Here is an 18,012-nt window from a genome sequence, read left to right on the forward strand (position 1 = left end):
GAGACAGTATTTCCTCATTTCTGTAGAAATCGCCACTCACACTGTGCGGAGCTTCCAGGGGCCACTGACCAATCTCGAAGGTTCCTCTGACCTCCCTCCCCACCAGCTCTGCTCACAGTTTTGGTGAAGTGAGTCCAAATTAACTTATCTGTATCTAAGTAACATGCCTCTAGTGAAATTCTGTAAGGTCTCCAGGTTGAGAACATTTACACACAGTTTTGGCTAGAAGTAGGCTGTACTAGGGGGAAAAACTGATAATTAAATTATCCTTAAAAATACAATAATAAAGGAGTAAAAAATTCTTTAAAAAGCAGAGCTATAAATCAATCTAATCTGTCTTCTGAGTCCACTTACTCATGTGAGGTAACCACCAGCTCTAGATTAAACAGTATGAGAGATGAAAAGAGCATTTATTTTTCCCACTTTTCTTTTGTCAGTCACTGCATTTTTTTTCTTTTTTTGGTAGACTGCTTTTGGGAGATGCATTTAGATCATTTTATTACTATAGATTCTGATAAGTTTATGTTTCTTCTATTTGATCAAAATTAACATGCAACCAAAACAACTAGAAAGATGCAAAAATGGAAATAATAAATAGCAGAAATTCTGTATATTTCTAAATTAATCTCCCATTCAAATTGTTCTTTAAAGAGACACTCTCTCTGTATATTATTGTTGTTCAGTGGTGTCTGGCTCTTTGGGACCCCCAAGGACTGTAGCGTGCCAGGCTTCCCAGTCTCTCAACATTTCCCAGAGTCTGCTCAAACTCATGTCCATTGAGTCAATGATGCCATCCAACCATGCCATCCTCTATTGTCCCCTTCTCCTCCCGCCTTCAATCTTTCTCAGCATCAGGGTCTTTTCCAATGAGTTGACTTTTCACATCAGGTAGCCAAAGTATTGAGGCTTCAGCTTCAGCATCAGTCCTTCCAGTGAACATTCAGGGTTGATTTCCTTTAGGAAATCCCTGTACATAGTTTACCTTTAAATCATAATGACATGGTAGTTACCTTAGGAAACTGACACAGCCCCAGGGTAATGAGATACCACAAATTCATACAAATGTGCTTTAGTCAAAGATGGAATAGATTGCACAGTGGAAATAAGTGAAACTAGGAAGTGTCAAAATAAGTTGCCCCAAACGGTTTATTGTAGTCATTTCATGGTGTTTTGCCATACAGACACTTTAAACAACTATCAAATCATAACAGTTTAAAAAATCACCTTACAGCAGTACCATTCAATGGAACTTGCTTCATTGAAGAAGTAGGCTGTAATTTTACTACCCAACAGGGCAGCTCCTGTGGGCTGAACTGTGACTCTCCCTCACCCAAAAAGTGTCCTCCAGTCCTCATTCCAGGTGCCTGTGAAAGTGACCCGAACTTATTTGGAATTAGGATCTTTGCAGATATATTAAGGGCTTCCCTGGTGGCTCAGAGAGTAAAGAATCCGCCTGCAGTGCAGGAGACCGAGGTTCAACCCCTGGGTTGGGAAGATCCCCTGGAGAAGGGAGTGGCTACCCACTCCAGTATTCTTGCCTGGAGAATCCCATGGACAGAGGAGCCTGGGGGGCTACAGCCCACAGGGTTGCAAAGAGTCGGACACGACTGAGCAACTAACACACACACACAAGATGGGGTCCTACTGGATTGAGGTGGACCCTAAATCTGACTGGCGTTCTAAGAAATGAGAAGACCCAGAGTAGAGAAGACATAAAATAACATCAGAAAACACACATGCAGGGAAGATGGCCACGTGAACCCAAAGGCAGAAACTGGGACGCGACTGCCAGCCGAGCACACACAGGACTGCCGGAATGGGCACAGGAAGGTTCACCTGGATCCATCAGAGGGAGCACAGTCCTGCTGATACCTTGACTCAGGACTTCTATGCTCCAAATTGTGAGAAAATAAATTCTTGTTGTTTTAAGATAGCCAGGTTGTGGTGACCTGTTACAGCCGCCCCAGGAAACTAATAGGAGAGCCAGGGCCACGTGTGGCTACTGGGCATTTGAGATGTGGTTGGTGAGGCTAAGGAACGAAATTTTTATTAATTAAATAGACACCATGTGACTAGACTATTATTGGACAGAGCAGCTTTATCACTCGAATGACTTTTACAAATCTTAAGTATCCAAATCCTTTATCAAATTGATTCTTTGAAAACTGAGAATCATACTATTACCAGCAAGCCTTAGTTAAGCAGATACTCTGTGTATATACATATACATACACATACACACACACACACACACACACACACATAATCTTTGCATTAGTCAATAAAATAACATCAGACAATGAATGGTCAATAAAATAACATTAATAAAGGTCAGCTTCCAAATTACAAACTGATCATTTCTCTGTATTTTAAAATCAGCTGGAAAACTGCATAGAACTGTCCACATACAACTGAGCTGAGTCTTAAGCTCTGAATCCCCCAACCTAAAATGCTGTTTTTCTTGTTTCACGATCAAAAAGCTCCATTAGTTGAGAGATGCTATTCAGACTCACTGAATACTGAATTAACAAAGTGATGAATTGGACTTCATGAAGTATTCATGAGTTCTAATTTAATGCTAATTAAAAAAAAAAAGACCTGTGTTCAATGATTTTAAGACCCTGGCACAGACTGACAAAAGCATGAAAAATTAAGGTTCAGGGGAAAGCATGACCCCAAACCCCAGTGTTGAATTACGGAAGTTGGCAGTCCAACATTTATACTTTTCTGGAATAACTGCTCTAGCATGCAACATATAAATAATTAATAAATGTTTAAAAATAATTTTTTGCATACTGAGTATGCAAAAAAATAAAATCTAACAATGAAAGAAACAAGATATCTGTGCTAGTCGCAAACAGTCTGCTTTATGCATGCTAGATGAGTGATGAATCTCTCTTCCCCCAACGTGGCTGAAATATTGAGTGCCATATTGACAGGTAATTAACTATTAAAAATCACAAATGCCATGTAACATTAAGATTTGCTCTGCCAGGTTTTTTTTAAAGAGAAACATTTCTATTTGGAATCGTTTCTTCATATTGCAGGTGAAAAGATGTAATGAAGAAACCAAGCTATACAAACCTGCAAGCTATTTTGAAGGTCTAAAACAATAAAAGTTTGGCATGCAAATAATACTCAACAACTTTAATTCCTGGTTTAATTGCATCAGTTAGGACTGGATTGAAGACATGAATTTAACCACCAACTAGACATTCTCTGATGGTAAAGAATCTGCCTGCAATGAGGAAGAACTAGGTTCGATCCCCGGGTTGGGAAGATCTCCTGGAGAAGGGCATGGCAACCCACTCCAGTATCTTGTCTGGAGAATCCCCCTGGACAGAGAAGCCTGGCGGGCTACACACGGGGTCACAAAGAGTTGGACATGACTGAGCGATGACCAAGCACAACACAGGAATGAAAAATGCAATTTTATCTCCCTTAGAACTAAATCTTAACCAATGCACTTTTAAAAAGTAAAATACTTAGCTAAATTAAAATAGTATGGTTTCCACTCTTTCTAGGTACCCATTTTAAAGATCTCTGCTCTACAAAGAATCAATGAATTAGAACCTTAACTGGCTTTAAATAACTTTAAGCTTTTAAACAAGCCATTTTATAACTGGAAATTTTTAGAGGCATGCAGACTGTAAGAATAATAGTGTAGATCTTCCAGAAGATATTTAGTTGAGGGACAATCAGAGGAGGGGGACTAAGCTTTAAAAGCTACACATTTTCTGAACCTGCCAGTAAAGAGAAAATTCCTATCCTCCAGGGGAAGGTCAAGGCAATCAGGCAATGAGGAGTAAGAACCATGCTGCCAAGTGTTACAAAGAACTGAGAAAAGTAATTCATGTCATTCAATTACAACTCCCATCATCCATGAGGAGCTGAAGTGTTAAAACTTCCTTTCTCAAAGCAGTACAGACACAGTGGAATATTATGCAGTCATTTCAATGATTATTCTTCCTATTTTCATTTTCACAGTAAATTAGGATGTTCAAAAATATAGATGAAAAAATTATGAAACAATATACATGCCATAATTCCACTTTTATTTCAAAATAAAACAAAATACATACATACATGTAGGTAGAAAAAAGTATGAAAGGACATACACCAAAATGTGAACGATGGAGCCAACAGTGATAGGCTTATGAGTGATTTTTATTTTCTTTGGTATATTTTTCTATATTGTCTACATGTTTTCTGGTGAACACTGTCCATTTCAAATAAGAAAACAATAAAGCGATTTTCATTCCAGAGAAAACATTAGTGGGAATTTAATAGTTAAATTGCCTGGGAAACAGGATTCATTTTATCATAAACCTACCAGGATCCCCTTTACTGTAAAAAGACTTAAAATGTATTCTATAAATATACTGGGGACTCTTATGAACAATGAAAGCACACCTCGCTTTATGACATATTTGTGAAAATTCCTCTGAAAACTGAAGTTTTTAAGAGAAATTAATACTTGAATTGGCTACTTAAATCTATTTCAAATTCTTTTGGATAAAAGAACGTCTACTCACTAATTTATCTTGTGAAAATCCAGACTTTTTGCTTAAAGCAAGATTCACTCTACTTTCATTTATTCCTGAGAGAGAAATCCATCATGATTTGATTTAGGAAACCAAGTGGTCTGGAATTCTAATTACTGAAAATTAAACACAATCATTCATATACAGTCAATGTCTTACCTCTGTTTTCGACATATTCGCTATAGGTAAAATGTATCTAAGAATCTGAATGAAGAAAACACAGGCCTTTTAAGTAATGACCAGCAAGAGCCATTGCAGATAGAAGTTTTATTCAAGCTTTATCAAATGGACTGTTCAAAACACATATGCAAGTGTAAAAAATGTCACATGCAATCAAACTTGTTTTGCCTTTTATAGTCACTGGTTCTCTTTTGGAAAATAACACACATTTGAGTGACTTCTAATTCAAACATTTCCCAATTGTTTCTATTTATTTCCTTCTTTAAAGTAAGCAACAATAGATACATTTTAAGTAACTGATCATCTTTCTCATCTTTATCCTACTAAAAAAAAAAAACCCTATAAAATCAAACCATAGACTGTCCAGAAATCTGAAAAGGTTCATTTACATAATAAATTCCCATATACAAGGAAGTCATATACATAAGAAGTCATATACAAACGATATTTGAAAAATGGATAAAAATTAGAATAAGCAGTTTGAAAGTAAACATAAACAGTAATAATTTATCTAAATAATTTTAATCAAATGAATAATATATTCATCTGATAACACCCTCTATCTTTCACAATATAAAAGAAAAGTGCTCAGAATACATTTAAAAAAATAAGACAAAAGTCTCACAAAAATTTAAATAAAGATGGTATCATGGAGAATCTTTGCTACATTTTTGTTCCCAAGACAGGGAGGCGGGTGTTAAGTTTAATCTGAAACCAGAAACGGATTACAACATGAAGCTTGCAGCTGCAAAGCTTCCAGCCTCGGGAGGATATAAACTGTCTCGGAAATGTCCTCACATGTCCTTCTTTAGATATAAGCCATTAACATAAAATCTGATTCCTCAGCTAGACTGTCAACTGACCGAGTCAAGTCACTTTCCTTGACTGTACTTTCCTAGCCCACTATCAACATTCACTCAGTGTGGGCTCCAAGGAACAAATAATTGTCCTTTGAAGATAATTTGTTCATTAGGATTGATACGGTACCTACTCAAAAAACCAACACAAGAATAGAAGATAGCAACTGAGTAGTAGCATAGTCACTCTCTCTGGAGCTTCACTGGGGCCAACCTAGAAGGCCACACTGGCAGCACCCTGTTCCTAGGGAGTAGGCTGAATTCTGCAGGAAGAAGTCTGAGTCATGGTAAAAAGGAAGATTCAAGCTCTCTCCTCATTTGGTACTTGAGTTGTGATCTTAATGAATTCCATCCTACAGGCTAATCACTATGATAAGAGTAGTTTAACACAGCTGATGACATCACCCTGGGCATTCCAATGCCTGGGGCACCAGGTGTGCACTTAACTATGTACTTTAATACTGAAATTACTTAAAATACTTCTAAAGTCCTATTTCCAAGTTTCTTTCAACTCGATAAGATTTCAGATCACTCTTACTTTCTTATGTATGCTTTTCTTCAAGTTTATTTGCTTAACTATGCTTTTCATAAATGAAAAAATTAACCTAACTTCACTTTAGAGGGAAATTTTTTTTGAATGTTCTATAGATTCTGAAGGCAGTTCTAAATAAGAGCCTATCAAATGCTCTTGGGAGACTATTTTGAAGGACAAAATTCCTTCAAAAGTATGCAAAATCCATGTCCTCACTACTCTGTCCCCTGTTAGCTAAGCACCTGCCCTCGGTAGGTGTTACCCACACATACACTCTCTACGTGAATGAACAAATACAATTTATTTGGATCTTGAACTTCTAGACATTTGATTTTAAAAATCATTCTCTTGGGATCCTTCTTTTTAGTCTAGCTAGCTGGAATTATTTTCTAATATTTTATATCTCAATTCAGTGCATTTAGGAGAGAAGTTTAAAATCAAGCCACTAAGTTTAATAAAATGTTTTTTTTTTAAAAAAGATCAGTAGAAAATGGGAAAATGGACAAAACAGGAAATGAAAAGGACTCAGTGGCCAAGCAGGTGGCAGCAGATGGTGGCCAGCTGCAACGATGCACAGGAGAGTAAGCGCCTCCATCCATCCGTCCATCACTGTCTCCAGCACAGCTCAACTATGAGGGGACATGCCTGCTCCCTCTGCTCCCTCTGCTCCCTCCCCTGCCTCCCCGCACAGTGCCTACCACCTTCAAGGTGGGGGACAGAGACTGGTGAATGAGAGAAGGACCAGAGAGACAAGACAGAGGGACACAGGGCCCACCTCTGCTGAGATTACTACGTGTGGCATCTCCTCTCTGGCTGCCAAATGAGCAGGAAATGGATGCTTCTGCCTCCTGCCCTGGAACAGAGTTCACAATGCATCCGATGTCACTAACTGCGATGTGCAGCACAGCTATAAAAGCAGTCAGAGAGAAACGAATTTTTAACCAATAACCAAAGACCTGTGTCCTGCGTTCTAAGAAAATAAAAACTAGTGTATATGTATCCTTCAAGGGGCTTAGGTCAAGGCAGGAGGCACTAATTTTCTAAAAAAAAAAAAAACTCTTACTTGTTAGATTTTGAGAAATAAAGCAGACTGCCCCAGTTTGGACAATATATAACTAGGGTAATCACATATTTTATTGTCTAAAATGGAGTATTTTGCAGAGTAAAAAGGAACACGAGAAATAATTATTCTAGGAAGAATAATCGCGCCAAGACAACAGACGTGAATGAGACTGTCCTGGGTAAACAGACGCTCGACGCTAACACATCCTTTTTTGTAAGTCTGTACTGTTTCCTTGTCTCAAGTTTTCTGTGAAACTACGTAATGTGACATTCAGCAGTGAAGTGACACTGAACACGGAACAGCATCCCAGTTCTGATCCCTTGAGAAGACGTTTTCTAAGTGACCAAACAGAATTCCAACCTTCTTCCCCACACTTGAGGTGTTTCCAGCAGAAACTGATGTTTTAAGTGGATCTGAAGAAAAAGTCTGTTTTAATTTCTCTAACAGAACAACAAAAAAGTACAACTGTGATTTAAATTACTTAAGGTTCACTTATACATTTTACCTCCCAAAATATTAACAAGAGAAGTTAATCATCTCTTGTTCATGAAGCAGACTTCTGAAACGAGAAAACCCAATTATGAGTTGATGTCATAACATAGTTTTAAAATCTTTATCATTAACCATGAGATTTTCACAAACACATATGCCACAAAATATTTTAGAAAAGCTACACAGCCATCAAAATTAGAAAGTCTAATCTGTGGAGGGGTAGAGAGTTTCCCCCAGGTGATGAACTCGCACCGTGGCACACGTCGGCAGGGCAGCGCAGGAGCGCCCAGGGGCTCAGGGGGCAGGAGAGGCGAACAGGCTCATCAGTTTCGGAACAGCAGCATCCGCTCAGAGCACGCCTGCCCCACCAGCCTCGCGTACTGCAGCACGGCCGCCTCCTCGCTCGGGTCTCTCTGCTGCTTCTTGTAAACACCGTAAGGCATTATGGCTTTCTTGTAGAACACCTGCAGGCGGTCAGGTTCCTTGCTGCGACCTTCGTCCACTGCAAGAACAAAAACTACTGATTAAATACAGTCACCTACCAGACCACTTTTCACGTCCTAATTTAAGAATACTGAAGCATATATAAATCACGTATTAAGAAGTCCTCTCTGAGCGGCACGTTCAAACGAGGGTGTGCACTATTCAGATCAACGTGCGTATGTTAATAAATAACAAATGCCTTGCTTTTGTTGTTGCTGTTGTTCAGTCACGGAGTTGTGTCCGACTCTTTGCGACCCCACGGACTGCAGCATGCCAGGCTTCCTCATCCTCCACCATCTCCTGGAGTTTGCTCAAACTCATGTTCATTGAGTCTGTGATGCCATCCAAACATTAGGGAGAGAGAAGGAATCGTATGTAATTTAAAAAGTGGCCTTCAATCTCTTATTAGTTTATTATACATAATGAAGTTTGCAGCTTTCCAGCACCTTTCCTGAATCTGATTTAAACTTATTTTGCTTCTCAAGTCAACATGTAACTGCAGTGCGGCCTTCTGCTGACTCAGCAGTTTGGGCTGACTTGAGCTGGTCAGCTTGGAGCCATGGCCACTCATCTTGTGGGCAAGTGGGCAGATGCTTATAGCTTTCACAGAGATGGCCACTATCAGTTTTCCTCTTCTTCCATAGAGAAGAACTCCTGGTTTTCAGCAGAGTGGACTGTGTCCCAGCCTCCCTTGCAGCTGGGTGTGGTTTTGTGACTAAGTTCTGGCCCATAAAACACAAGCAGACAGGTCTGGTAGGACAGCTGGTCCAGGCCTTTGCCTCTTGAATTTTTCAGCCCTTCCTTCATTCTGCCTCTTGGAGTAAGAATGGCACGGTAGGAGCTCTAACCTCTATCTTGAGCTTGAGGTTAAGAGCTTTCCCTCAGTCTGGCAAAAACAGAAGCTAGAAGGAACCTAGGTACCTGAGAACTTTGAGGAATAAAACAGCCATTCCAGCCCTGGACTGCCTCTGTCTAGAAGTTTACATTAAAACAGAACTAAACTATCTTATTTAAGACAAATTATTTTGAGTTCTATTACTGGCAGTTGCTCTTAAGCCTAATACAGAAAACAGTGTTACAGTTGTCTTTAAAATATATGTTTTTTTTTTTAAATAAAATCACTGACTCAGCAACACCAGTTCTCAGAATCATTCCATGGCTGACTAAATATCAGAACCATCTAAAGAGTTTTTTTTTTTTTTTTAAATGAATCCTATCCTCAGAGATCTTGATCTGAAAACTGACTGGAATGAACCTGCACATCCGTGTTTTCTTAAGCCTGAAAGGTACACTGAGAACCACTCTCCTAGAAAACACACACACACCAGGGTTTATGTATGTGTTTTGGTCAACTCAATATAAGGATATTTACAGCAATGCTCCATCACACTGAAAAACTGGAAGCAACACGGATGTCCACCAGTGGAGAACTGGGCAAACATGTCAGCACACATCCACAGTGCAAAATACTATATGGCTACTGAAAAGACAGAAGATAGCTAGCTATGTAAAAAAAAAAAAAAAAAAAAGATAAGTTCAATATAAACAACTCTTTTTATGAAAAGCCTAGTATATGCATAGAAAAAAATTTGGACAAACATAGGTCAACCTGTTAACAGTCAAAGTGAAGTCGCTCAGTCATGTCTGACTCTTTGCAACCCCATGAATTGTAGCCGATGGAATTTTCTAGGCAAAAGTACTGGAGTGGGTTGCCATTTCCTTCTCCAGGGAATCTTCCTAACCCAGGGATCAAACCCCGGTCTCCTGCATCACAGGCAGAGGCTTTTAACTCTAAGCCACCAGGGAAGTATAGAAAAAATCTGGACAAACATAGGTCAACCTGTAATAGTACTTATCTCTAACTATTCCCTTTTCCTAGAACCACCCCAGTTTCTACTATCACCCTCCCTGAGTCCTGGGCCCCTTTTCTCTTCAGCCGAGGGGTGGCAGTGGTTTCCTGCTACTGCTATTCTCTGGATCAACTCTCTGTGCCTTGCTTGGCTCTCAGCAATACCACTGTCTGTTATCACCAGTCTCCTGAATTAAATGTTCAGTTCAGATCAGTTGCTCAGTTGTGTCCGACTCTTTGCGACTCCATGAACCGCAGCACGCCAGGCCTCCCTGTCCATCACCAACTCCCAGAGTCTTCCCAAACCCATGTCCATCGAGTCGGTGATGCCATTCAACCATCTTATCCTCTGTCATCCCCTTCTCCTCCTGCCCTCAATCTTTCCCAACATCAGGGTCTTTTCAAATGAGTCAGCTCTTCGCATCAGGTGACCAAATTACTGGAGTTTCAGCTTCAACATCAGTGGCTGTGGTATACCTTGGTTGGACACACTACGGTCAAAGTATGTGCTTTTTCTTACAAATATCCAACTGAAGCAGAAAACCCACAAACTTTAAACCAACTAAATATTTAACATGTACTAGGTTGCCACATCCTTTAGCAGGGTAAATGATAAGCAAAGGAAAAGGTGGGAACCTGGTTCCTGCTGTCAATTTCAGAGAGTTTAAAGTACATGGATTGCAATACAGGAATCTCCATCACGCAGCAATAGATGCTACTTGCAAGGAAAGATCAGATTCAAACATGCTTAATGTGCTCAGTTGTGACTTTTTGTGGCCCCATGGACTGAAGCCTGCCAGGCTCCTTTGCCCAGGGAATTTTCTGGGCAAGAACACTGGAGTGGGTTGCCATTCCCTCCTCCTGGGGATCTTCCCGACCCCAGGGATCGAACCTTAAGTCTCTTGACTCTCAAGCACTGGCAGGCAGACTCTTTACCACCAGTGCCACCAGGGAAGCCCCCAAGTATGCTTAGAACTAATACAGATGGAAAACTAATAGAGATAAGCAAGAACAACAAAGGCGAGAAGAACACTGACAAAACTGCACAGAATCTTCTAAATCTAAAACCTTGAATTTTTAAAATGGAATTTTAAAGCATGTTTATATTTAACTATGTAGAATGATGTTTTAACAGTTTAAACCCTTATCCTAAAATATCTTAAGACAGACATCTTTTAAGATTCAAATGAATGGAACACACTAACAAATAAGAACTTAAAAGTTTGACATGCCATTATCTTATTTTATATAAAATGAAATGCTATGCTCTAATTTTTATCCTTTTCCAGTCTGACATATAAACATGAAAACAGAAGATTAGGAAAAACCCACCATTATGTATAATTTACATCAACTATTTTAAAGTGCATACTCCTAGAGAACAGGAAATTTTGTGTTGTTTTATTTGTCAAAAATATATTTCATTTCTATTTACTAAGATTACAGGAAAAGCTTTAAAATTATATGAGTATAAAATTTGGGGGAAAACACTATGATATACAAGTTTTAACCACTGAATTCCAAACAGTTCTGTGATGCTGCTGAATCTATTTTTAACATATATCTAATTTAACTTTATTGCTGGTGTTCAGTCACTCAGTTGTATCTGACTCTTTGCAACCCCATGGACAACAAGCATGCTAGGCTTCTCTGTCCTTCACCATCTCCTGGAGCTTGCCCAAACTCATGTCCATTGAGTCGGTGATGCCATCCAACCATCTCATCCTCTGTGGTCTCCTCCTCTCGCCTTCAATCTTTCCCAGCATCAGGGTCTTTTCCAGTGAGTCAGCTTTTTGCATCAGTTGGCCAAAGTACTGGAGCTTCAGCTTCATGATGCCCATCCAATGAATATTCAGGGTTGATTTTTTTTAGGATTGACTCATCTCCTTACAGTCCAAGGACTTCTCAAGAGGCTTCTCCAACACCAGAGTTCAAAAGCATCAATTCTTCAGTGCTCAGCCTTCATACAGTCCAGCTCTCACACCCATACATGACTACTGGAAAACCCACAGCTTTGATGAGACACACCTTTGTCAGCAAAGTAATATCTCTGCTTTGTAATATGCTGTCTAGGTTGGTCATAGCTTTTTTTTCCAAGGAGCAAGCGTCTTTTAATTTCATGGCTATAGTCACCATCTGCAGTGATTTTGGATCCCAAGAAAATTAAGTCTGTCACTGTTTCCATTGCTTCCCCATCTATATGAAATGAAGTGATGGGACTGGATACCATGATCTTAGTTTTCTGAATGCTGAGTTTTAAGCTAGCTTTTCACTCTCCTCTTTCACCTCCACTGGGACTTCTAAATTAATTTATAGCATTTTGGAGAGCCCTACAGCATAGAAATCAAATTCAATAGTTCTTTTTATTCCAAATACTTTCAAGGCCTTTGTTCTGGATTAAAGCAGTCAAATGCTCAAGATACTTAAAAAGTAGGTATTAACTAGATGTTGGCTTTTTAACATCCTATATAATTACCACAAAAGGTGGTAATCATGAATTTTGAAATCCTAATTCCCTTCAATGTTAATATATCCAAGTCATTGGAGATGCAAATATATTTGACCTCAGTGTTCAAATACTTCGGAAGTTCATGGCATTGTGGTTACTGTTATTGTTGCTTAATATTCCAAATGCTATATTCCTGGTGATCTATCAATGATTCACCAGAAATAATGAGATTTAATTGAAACTTTTAATAAATTTATTGAAATACAAATTAGTTTTAATTGTCCCAAATTCTTTAATTTTCTCATCACACTTTATAAAAAAGGGCACTAAAACTTACACATAAAAAGTAGCACTAAAGTGTATCTTTCTCCATGTAAAAAACAACTTAGACTGCAACTCAAATCTAGAATGTAAACTTGGAATTCTATCTACCCAGCGGTGCCAAAATATCAACCTAAGACTGCCAGTAGTTTTGAAACAGAGATCAACAAGACACACAGTAAGAGAAACAAAGAAATGATACATTAGGAACATTTTAAAGCCTGACACTTAGGTAACTTGAGCAAGCTCCAGGAGCTGGTGAAGGACAGGGAAGCCTGGTGTGCTGCAGTCGACAGGGTCGCAAAGAGTTGGACACGACTGAGTGACTGAACTGACTGATTTCAGTAACTTGAACTAATTTGACATTTTCTAGGAATTAGCCATCAATGAAGTTACAGAATATTCAATATATGCACATTAATTTCTTATTTTGTATCTTTTTAATTCATGAAAACAATGCTTTTTTAGGAACTCAAATAATACAGAAACAGAGAGAGTGATGTCAGCTCTCATATATAATCCTTTCTCCTACCACTCTCCGCTTTACCTCAGTAAGTTATCAATGTGTAACAATTCCAAGAGCTGTATTTAAATATTTAAATATAGATGGGGGGCGGGGGGGAGAGGGAGGGTCACATTGTAGCCACATCTTGTATTAAGGCCAGGAAATCAGATCAAATACCCTCTTAATTGGTACTCTTTTATCTCCAGAAACCACCGACGATTATTATACAAAACAGTGCTTTCTGGATTTAATGGTCTGCAGTTTTATAATCATTAGTTACATCTGCAACAAAGGCAGAAAACATACTGTGATTCTCAGTACATTGTGTATAACTGTATTAAAATCTAAATTTAATACCTAAATAAGAAAAATTCTACCAGATACTTAAAACACTGAATATTAGTTGGTCTATTTACTAAAGTTAAAAAAAAAAATGCATCCCAAGTCCTTAGGAAACCCTCTTGTGAATCATATTTGTTGCCTGCCTGACAGATGTTATCAGTGTTTGTAGACAAAGGACTATATAACTAAACCCACACAGTACAACAGGTCTCTTCTTAAGAGGACCTTGAAGATATAGAAAACAAAACCACCCTGAGATTAAAGGCCATTTGCCATGATCTAGTCGCTCAGTCGTGTCCGACTCTTTGCAACCCCGTGGACTGCAGCCCACCAGGCTCCTCTGTCCATGGGATTTTCCAGGCAATAGTACTGGAGTGGATTGCCATTTCCTTCTCCAAGGGATCTTCCCGACCCAGGGATCGAACCCAGGTCTCCCGCATCGTAGACAGACGCTTTACTGTCTGAGCCACCAGAGAAGTCCAAGATAAACTGCCATCTTGTTTTGAGATGTCTTAAAAAATGTTTGCCAACAAGAACTTCTTCCATCTTTTCTTTCTCTAACGCATCACTATTTAATTCCATAAAATAAAAACCAAAAGCAATTTTGCAAACCCTTTTCTGAAATGAGTGTTTGATCACGAGTGATACAAACATGCTGTCAACTCTGTGATGTTTTAATCTTCAAGGAAAACTCTGGTGGGCAACAACTGCTTCAATTCCTCCCAACTTTTTATTCACAGGAGATGAATTGTGCATCTCAGGTGCTTTCAAAGGAAAAGAATCTAGAGATCAAAGCTCTACTTTTACTTCTTATGGGAATATACCTCATTCATTATTCTTAAAGAGACTTTATAACTTCTAGGCTTTCCAGAAACTGATAAGACAGTCTATTTTCTGAACTTCAGTATTTATTGTTACAGCATTGCATGAACGTGACAACATAAACATGAAAACAAGTTACATACTTTACAGATTTTCATAAAGATAGCGGTCTAAATGGCAGACTAGGCAACATTAACAAAACTGAATACAGATGGGCAAAACTTTGACATGATGGAACTTGAAAATCTGAACAAATAAATACGTGACAGAATTCAATTGCGAAACCAAATTCAACTCTGTGAAGTTTGAAGTCAAATATGATTTAGAACTTTTTAAAGTGACAAGAGGTTTAAATTGCTATGGTTGAGTATGTGGGGAATGGTTGAGTATGGTTGAGTGTGTGGGAAGAGAAATTTGAGGAAGCTTTTTAGTATGGGACAGCAAAGGGCCAGGCAAAGGAATGCACAGCAGTTAAGACAAATCAATTGAGCTCAGTCAGCAAAGTCTTCAAGCCCATTTGGTGGGAGGCTCAAAAATCGATTTGGGAATCCATCAGGGAGAATTACACATTTTCAAATTTTATAAGAAACATTGTTGCCAGTCATTTCACTCATAATTTTTTATAAAAATGAAAACTGAGAAAACAAATCTAAACTTAGTTTATTTGTTAAAGATTATGTAATGACAGTTTCAAATATGGGAGACCTGGGTTCAATCCCTGGGTTGGGAAGCTCCCCTGGAGAAGGGCATGACAACCCACTCCAGTATTCTTGCCTGGAGAGTTCCATGGACAGAGGAGCCTGGCGGGCTACAGTCTACGGAGTTGCAAAGAATCGGACTCAACTGAGCAACGAACACTTTGACTTTATGGAGACAGTTCTCATATCAGACAATTCACCCATTCAGGGTGTATGGATTGATGGTTTTCCCTAGTGGCTCACATGGTAAAGAATTTGCCTGCAGTGTGGGATACCTGGGTTCGATCAGTGGGTCAGGAAGATCCCTTGGAGAAGGGAATGGCTGCCCACTCCAGTATTCTTGCCTGGAGAATCCCATGGGCAGAGGAGTCTGCAGGGCTATAGTTCACAGGGTCGCAGAGTTGGACATGACTGAGTGACTAACACTTTCACGGAGACAACTTTCACACCATACAATTCACCCATTTAGAATGTATGCAATGGTTTTTAGTGTAGTCACAGAGAGGTGCAATCATCAGAACAGTCAATTTTAGAGCATTTTTAGCATCCTACAAAGAAACCCCATACCTATTAGTGATCACTCCTCATTTCCCCCAATTTCCTTGGCCCTAAGCAATACCAATCTGCTTTCTTTCTCTATGGAATCAGACAATATGTGACCTTTTGTGACTGGTTTCTTTCATTTAGCATGGTGTTTTCAAGGTTTGCCCACATTACAGCAGTATAGGCACGTCATTCCTTTTCACTGTGAAATAATACAGTATTGTGGGGATATACAGTGGTCCCCCTCGACTGCAGTTTTGCTTTCCTCGGTTTCAGTTACCCACAGTCAAACCATAGTGCAAAAATACTAAACGGAAAATTCCAGAAATAAATCATTCATAAATTTTCAGTTGGGCACTCTTTTAGGTTGTGTGTTGAGACCTCACACCATCCACCCACCCCTCCAAGTCATCCATTTGTCAGGTGTATTCCACCAGTTAGTCACTTAGTAGCTATCTTGGTGATCAGTAACCAGTCAATCCTAAAGGAAGTCAACCCTGAACATTCATTGGAAGGACTGAGGCTGAAGCTGAAGCTCCAATGCTTTGGCCACCTGATGACTCACTGACTCACTGGAAAAGACCCTGATGCTGGGAAAGATTGAAGGCAGCAGGAGAAGAGGACAGCAGAGGATAAGATGGTTGGATGGCATCACCGACTCAATGGATGTGAGTCTGAGCAAACTCTGGGAGACAATGAAGGACAGGGAAGCCTGGCATGCTGCAGTCAATGGGGTCACAAAGAGCTGGACATGACTAGCAACTGAACTGAACTCTTACTTAATAATGGCTCCAACATTCAAGAGTAGTGATAGTGGCAATTTGGAGATTCTCTTACCATGGCTATTTTATAAATTAAACATCATAGGCGTGTACACATAGGAAAAAAACATGTACGCAGGGCTCAGTATACCCATGGTTTCAGGCATCCACTGCAGGTTTAGAACACCCCCCTGAGGGTTAAGGGGGAATGACTATATCCACTTTTATTTATCTGTTCAGCAGTTGATGGACATATGGTGTTATGTACACTTTTAAACTAGCAATATTATAAGTACTGTTGTATGGACATTTGTATAATAATTTTTGTGTGTTTTCATTTCTCTTGAATATATACCTAGAAGTGAAATCGCTGGATCATGTAACAGCGCTCAGTCTTCTGAAGAACTGCCAGATGTTTTCCAAAGTGGCTGAACTATTTTTCATCCCTACCTGCAGGGTATGGAAGTTCTAATTTCTTTACATCCTCATCAACACTACTTTTTTTCAATTGCAGCCATTCTAGTGGGTATGAAGTGCCATCTTATTGTGATTTTCATTTGCACCGGGTCAAGCAAAGCAAATGACATTTTCTTTTCATGTGTTTATTGGTCTTTCATATATTCTCTTTGTATTCAAATTACTTGCTTCTAAACTGGGTTTTTTATTTAGCTCTTAGAGTTTATATTGTGGATATTAGATCTCTGTCAGATAATATGATTTGCAAATATATCTTCCCATTCTACGAACTGCCTTTTTACTTTGCTGATGATGTCTTTGGAAGTAGAAAAGTTTTTAATTTTTATGAAATCTAGTTTTTCTTTGGTTGCTTGTGCTTTTGACGCCATATATAAGAACCATCACTGAATCCATGGTCATGAAAATTTACTCCTATTTTTGTTCCCTAAGAGTTTTATGATTTTAGCTCTTACATTTAGGTCCATTTTGAGTTAATTTTTGTATATAGTGTGAAATGGAGAAGGCAATGGCAACCCACTCCAGTACTCTTGCCTGGAAAACCCCATGGGCAGGGGAGCCTGGTAGGCTGCAGTCCGTGGGGTCGCGGAGTCAGACACGACTGAGCGACTTCACTTTCACTTTTCATTTTCATGCACTGGAGAAGGAAATGGCAACCCAGTCCAGTGTTCTTGCCTGGAGAATCCCAAGGACAGCGGAGCCTGGTGGGCTGCCGTCGATGGGGTCACACAGAGTCGGACACGACTGAAGCGACTTAGCAGCAGTAGCAGCAGCAGCAGTGTGAAATAGGGAATCAATCCCATTCTTTTGCATGTGGATATCCAGTTGACCCAGGACCATCTGTTAAAAGATTACTATCTTTTGCCCACTGAACTGTTTTGGTATCATTTTTAAAAATCAATTATCATAAATATGAGTTTCTTTTCAGACTCACAATTCTAGTCCATTAATATATATGTCTATCGATATGCTAGAACCACACAGTGTTTAATTTTATTCTTTGTCAAGATTGCTTTGGCTATTTTGAGTTCCTTTAACTTTGGGGTGACTTTTAGGATTACAATAAATTTCTGGAAAAAAGCCAGCTGTTACTTTAA

General features: G+C 39.2%; 1 protein-coding gene across 6 annotated transcripts in view; it reads right to left on the reverse strand.

The window, feature by feature from the left end:
- Positions 1-4,034: 4,034 nt before the first annotated feature.
- The window catches only part of ATE1 (arginyltransferase 1), a 162,814-nt gene continuing 148,836 nt past the window's right edge, over positions 4,035-18,012 (reverse strand). For all 6 annotated transcript variants that reach the window (XM_069566747.1, XM_069566746.1, XM_069566743.1 and 3 more), the window contains one exon: positions 4,035-8,170. In XM_069566747.1, the coding sequence (XP_069422848.1) occupies positions 7,992-8,170 (179 nt within the window). In that variant the 3' untranslated portion in view covers positions 4,035-7,991. The remainder of the gene's footprint in view (positions 8,171-18,012) is intronic.

The sequence above is a fragment of the Ovis canadensis genome, chromosome 22, assembly GCF_042477335.2.
Source record: "Ovis canadensis isolate MfBH-ARS-UI-01 breed Bighorn chromosome 22, ARS-UI_OviCan_v2, whole genome shotgun sequence".
Classification (NCBI taxonomy): Eukaryota; Metazoa; Chordata; class Mammalia; order Artiodactyla; family Bovidae; genus Ovis; species Ovis canadensis.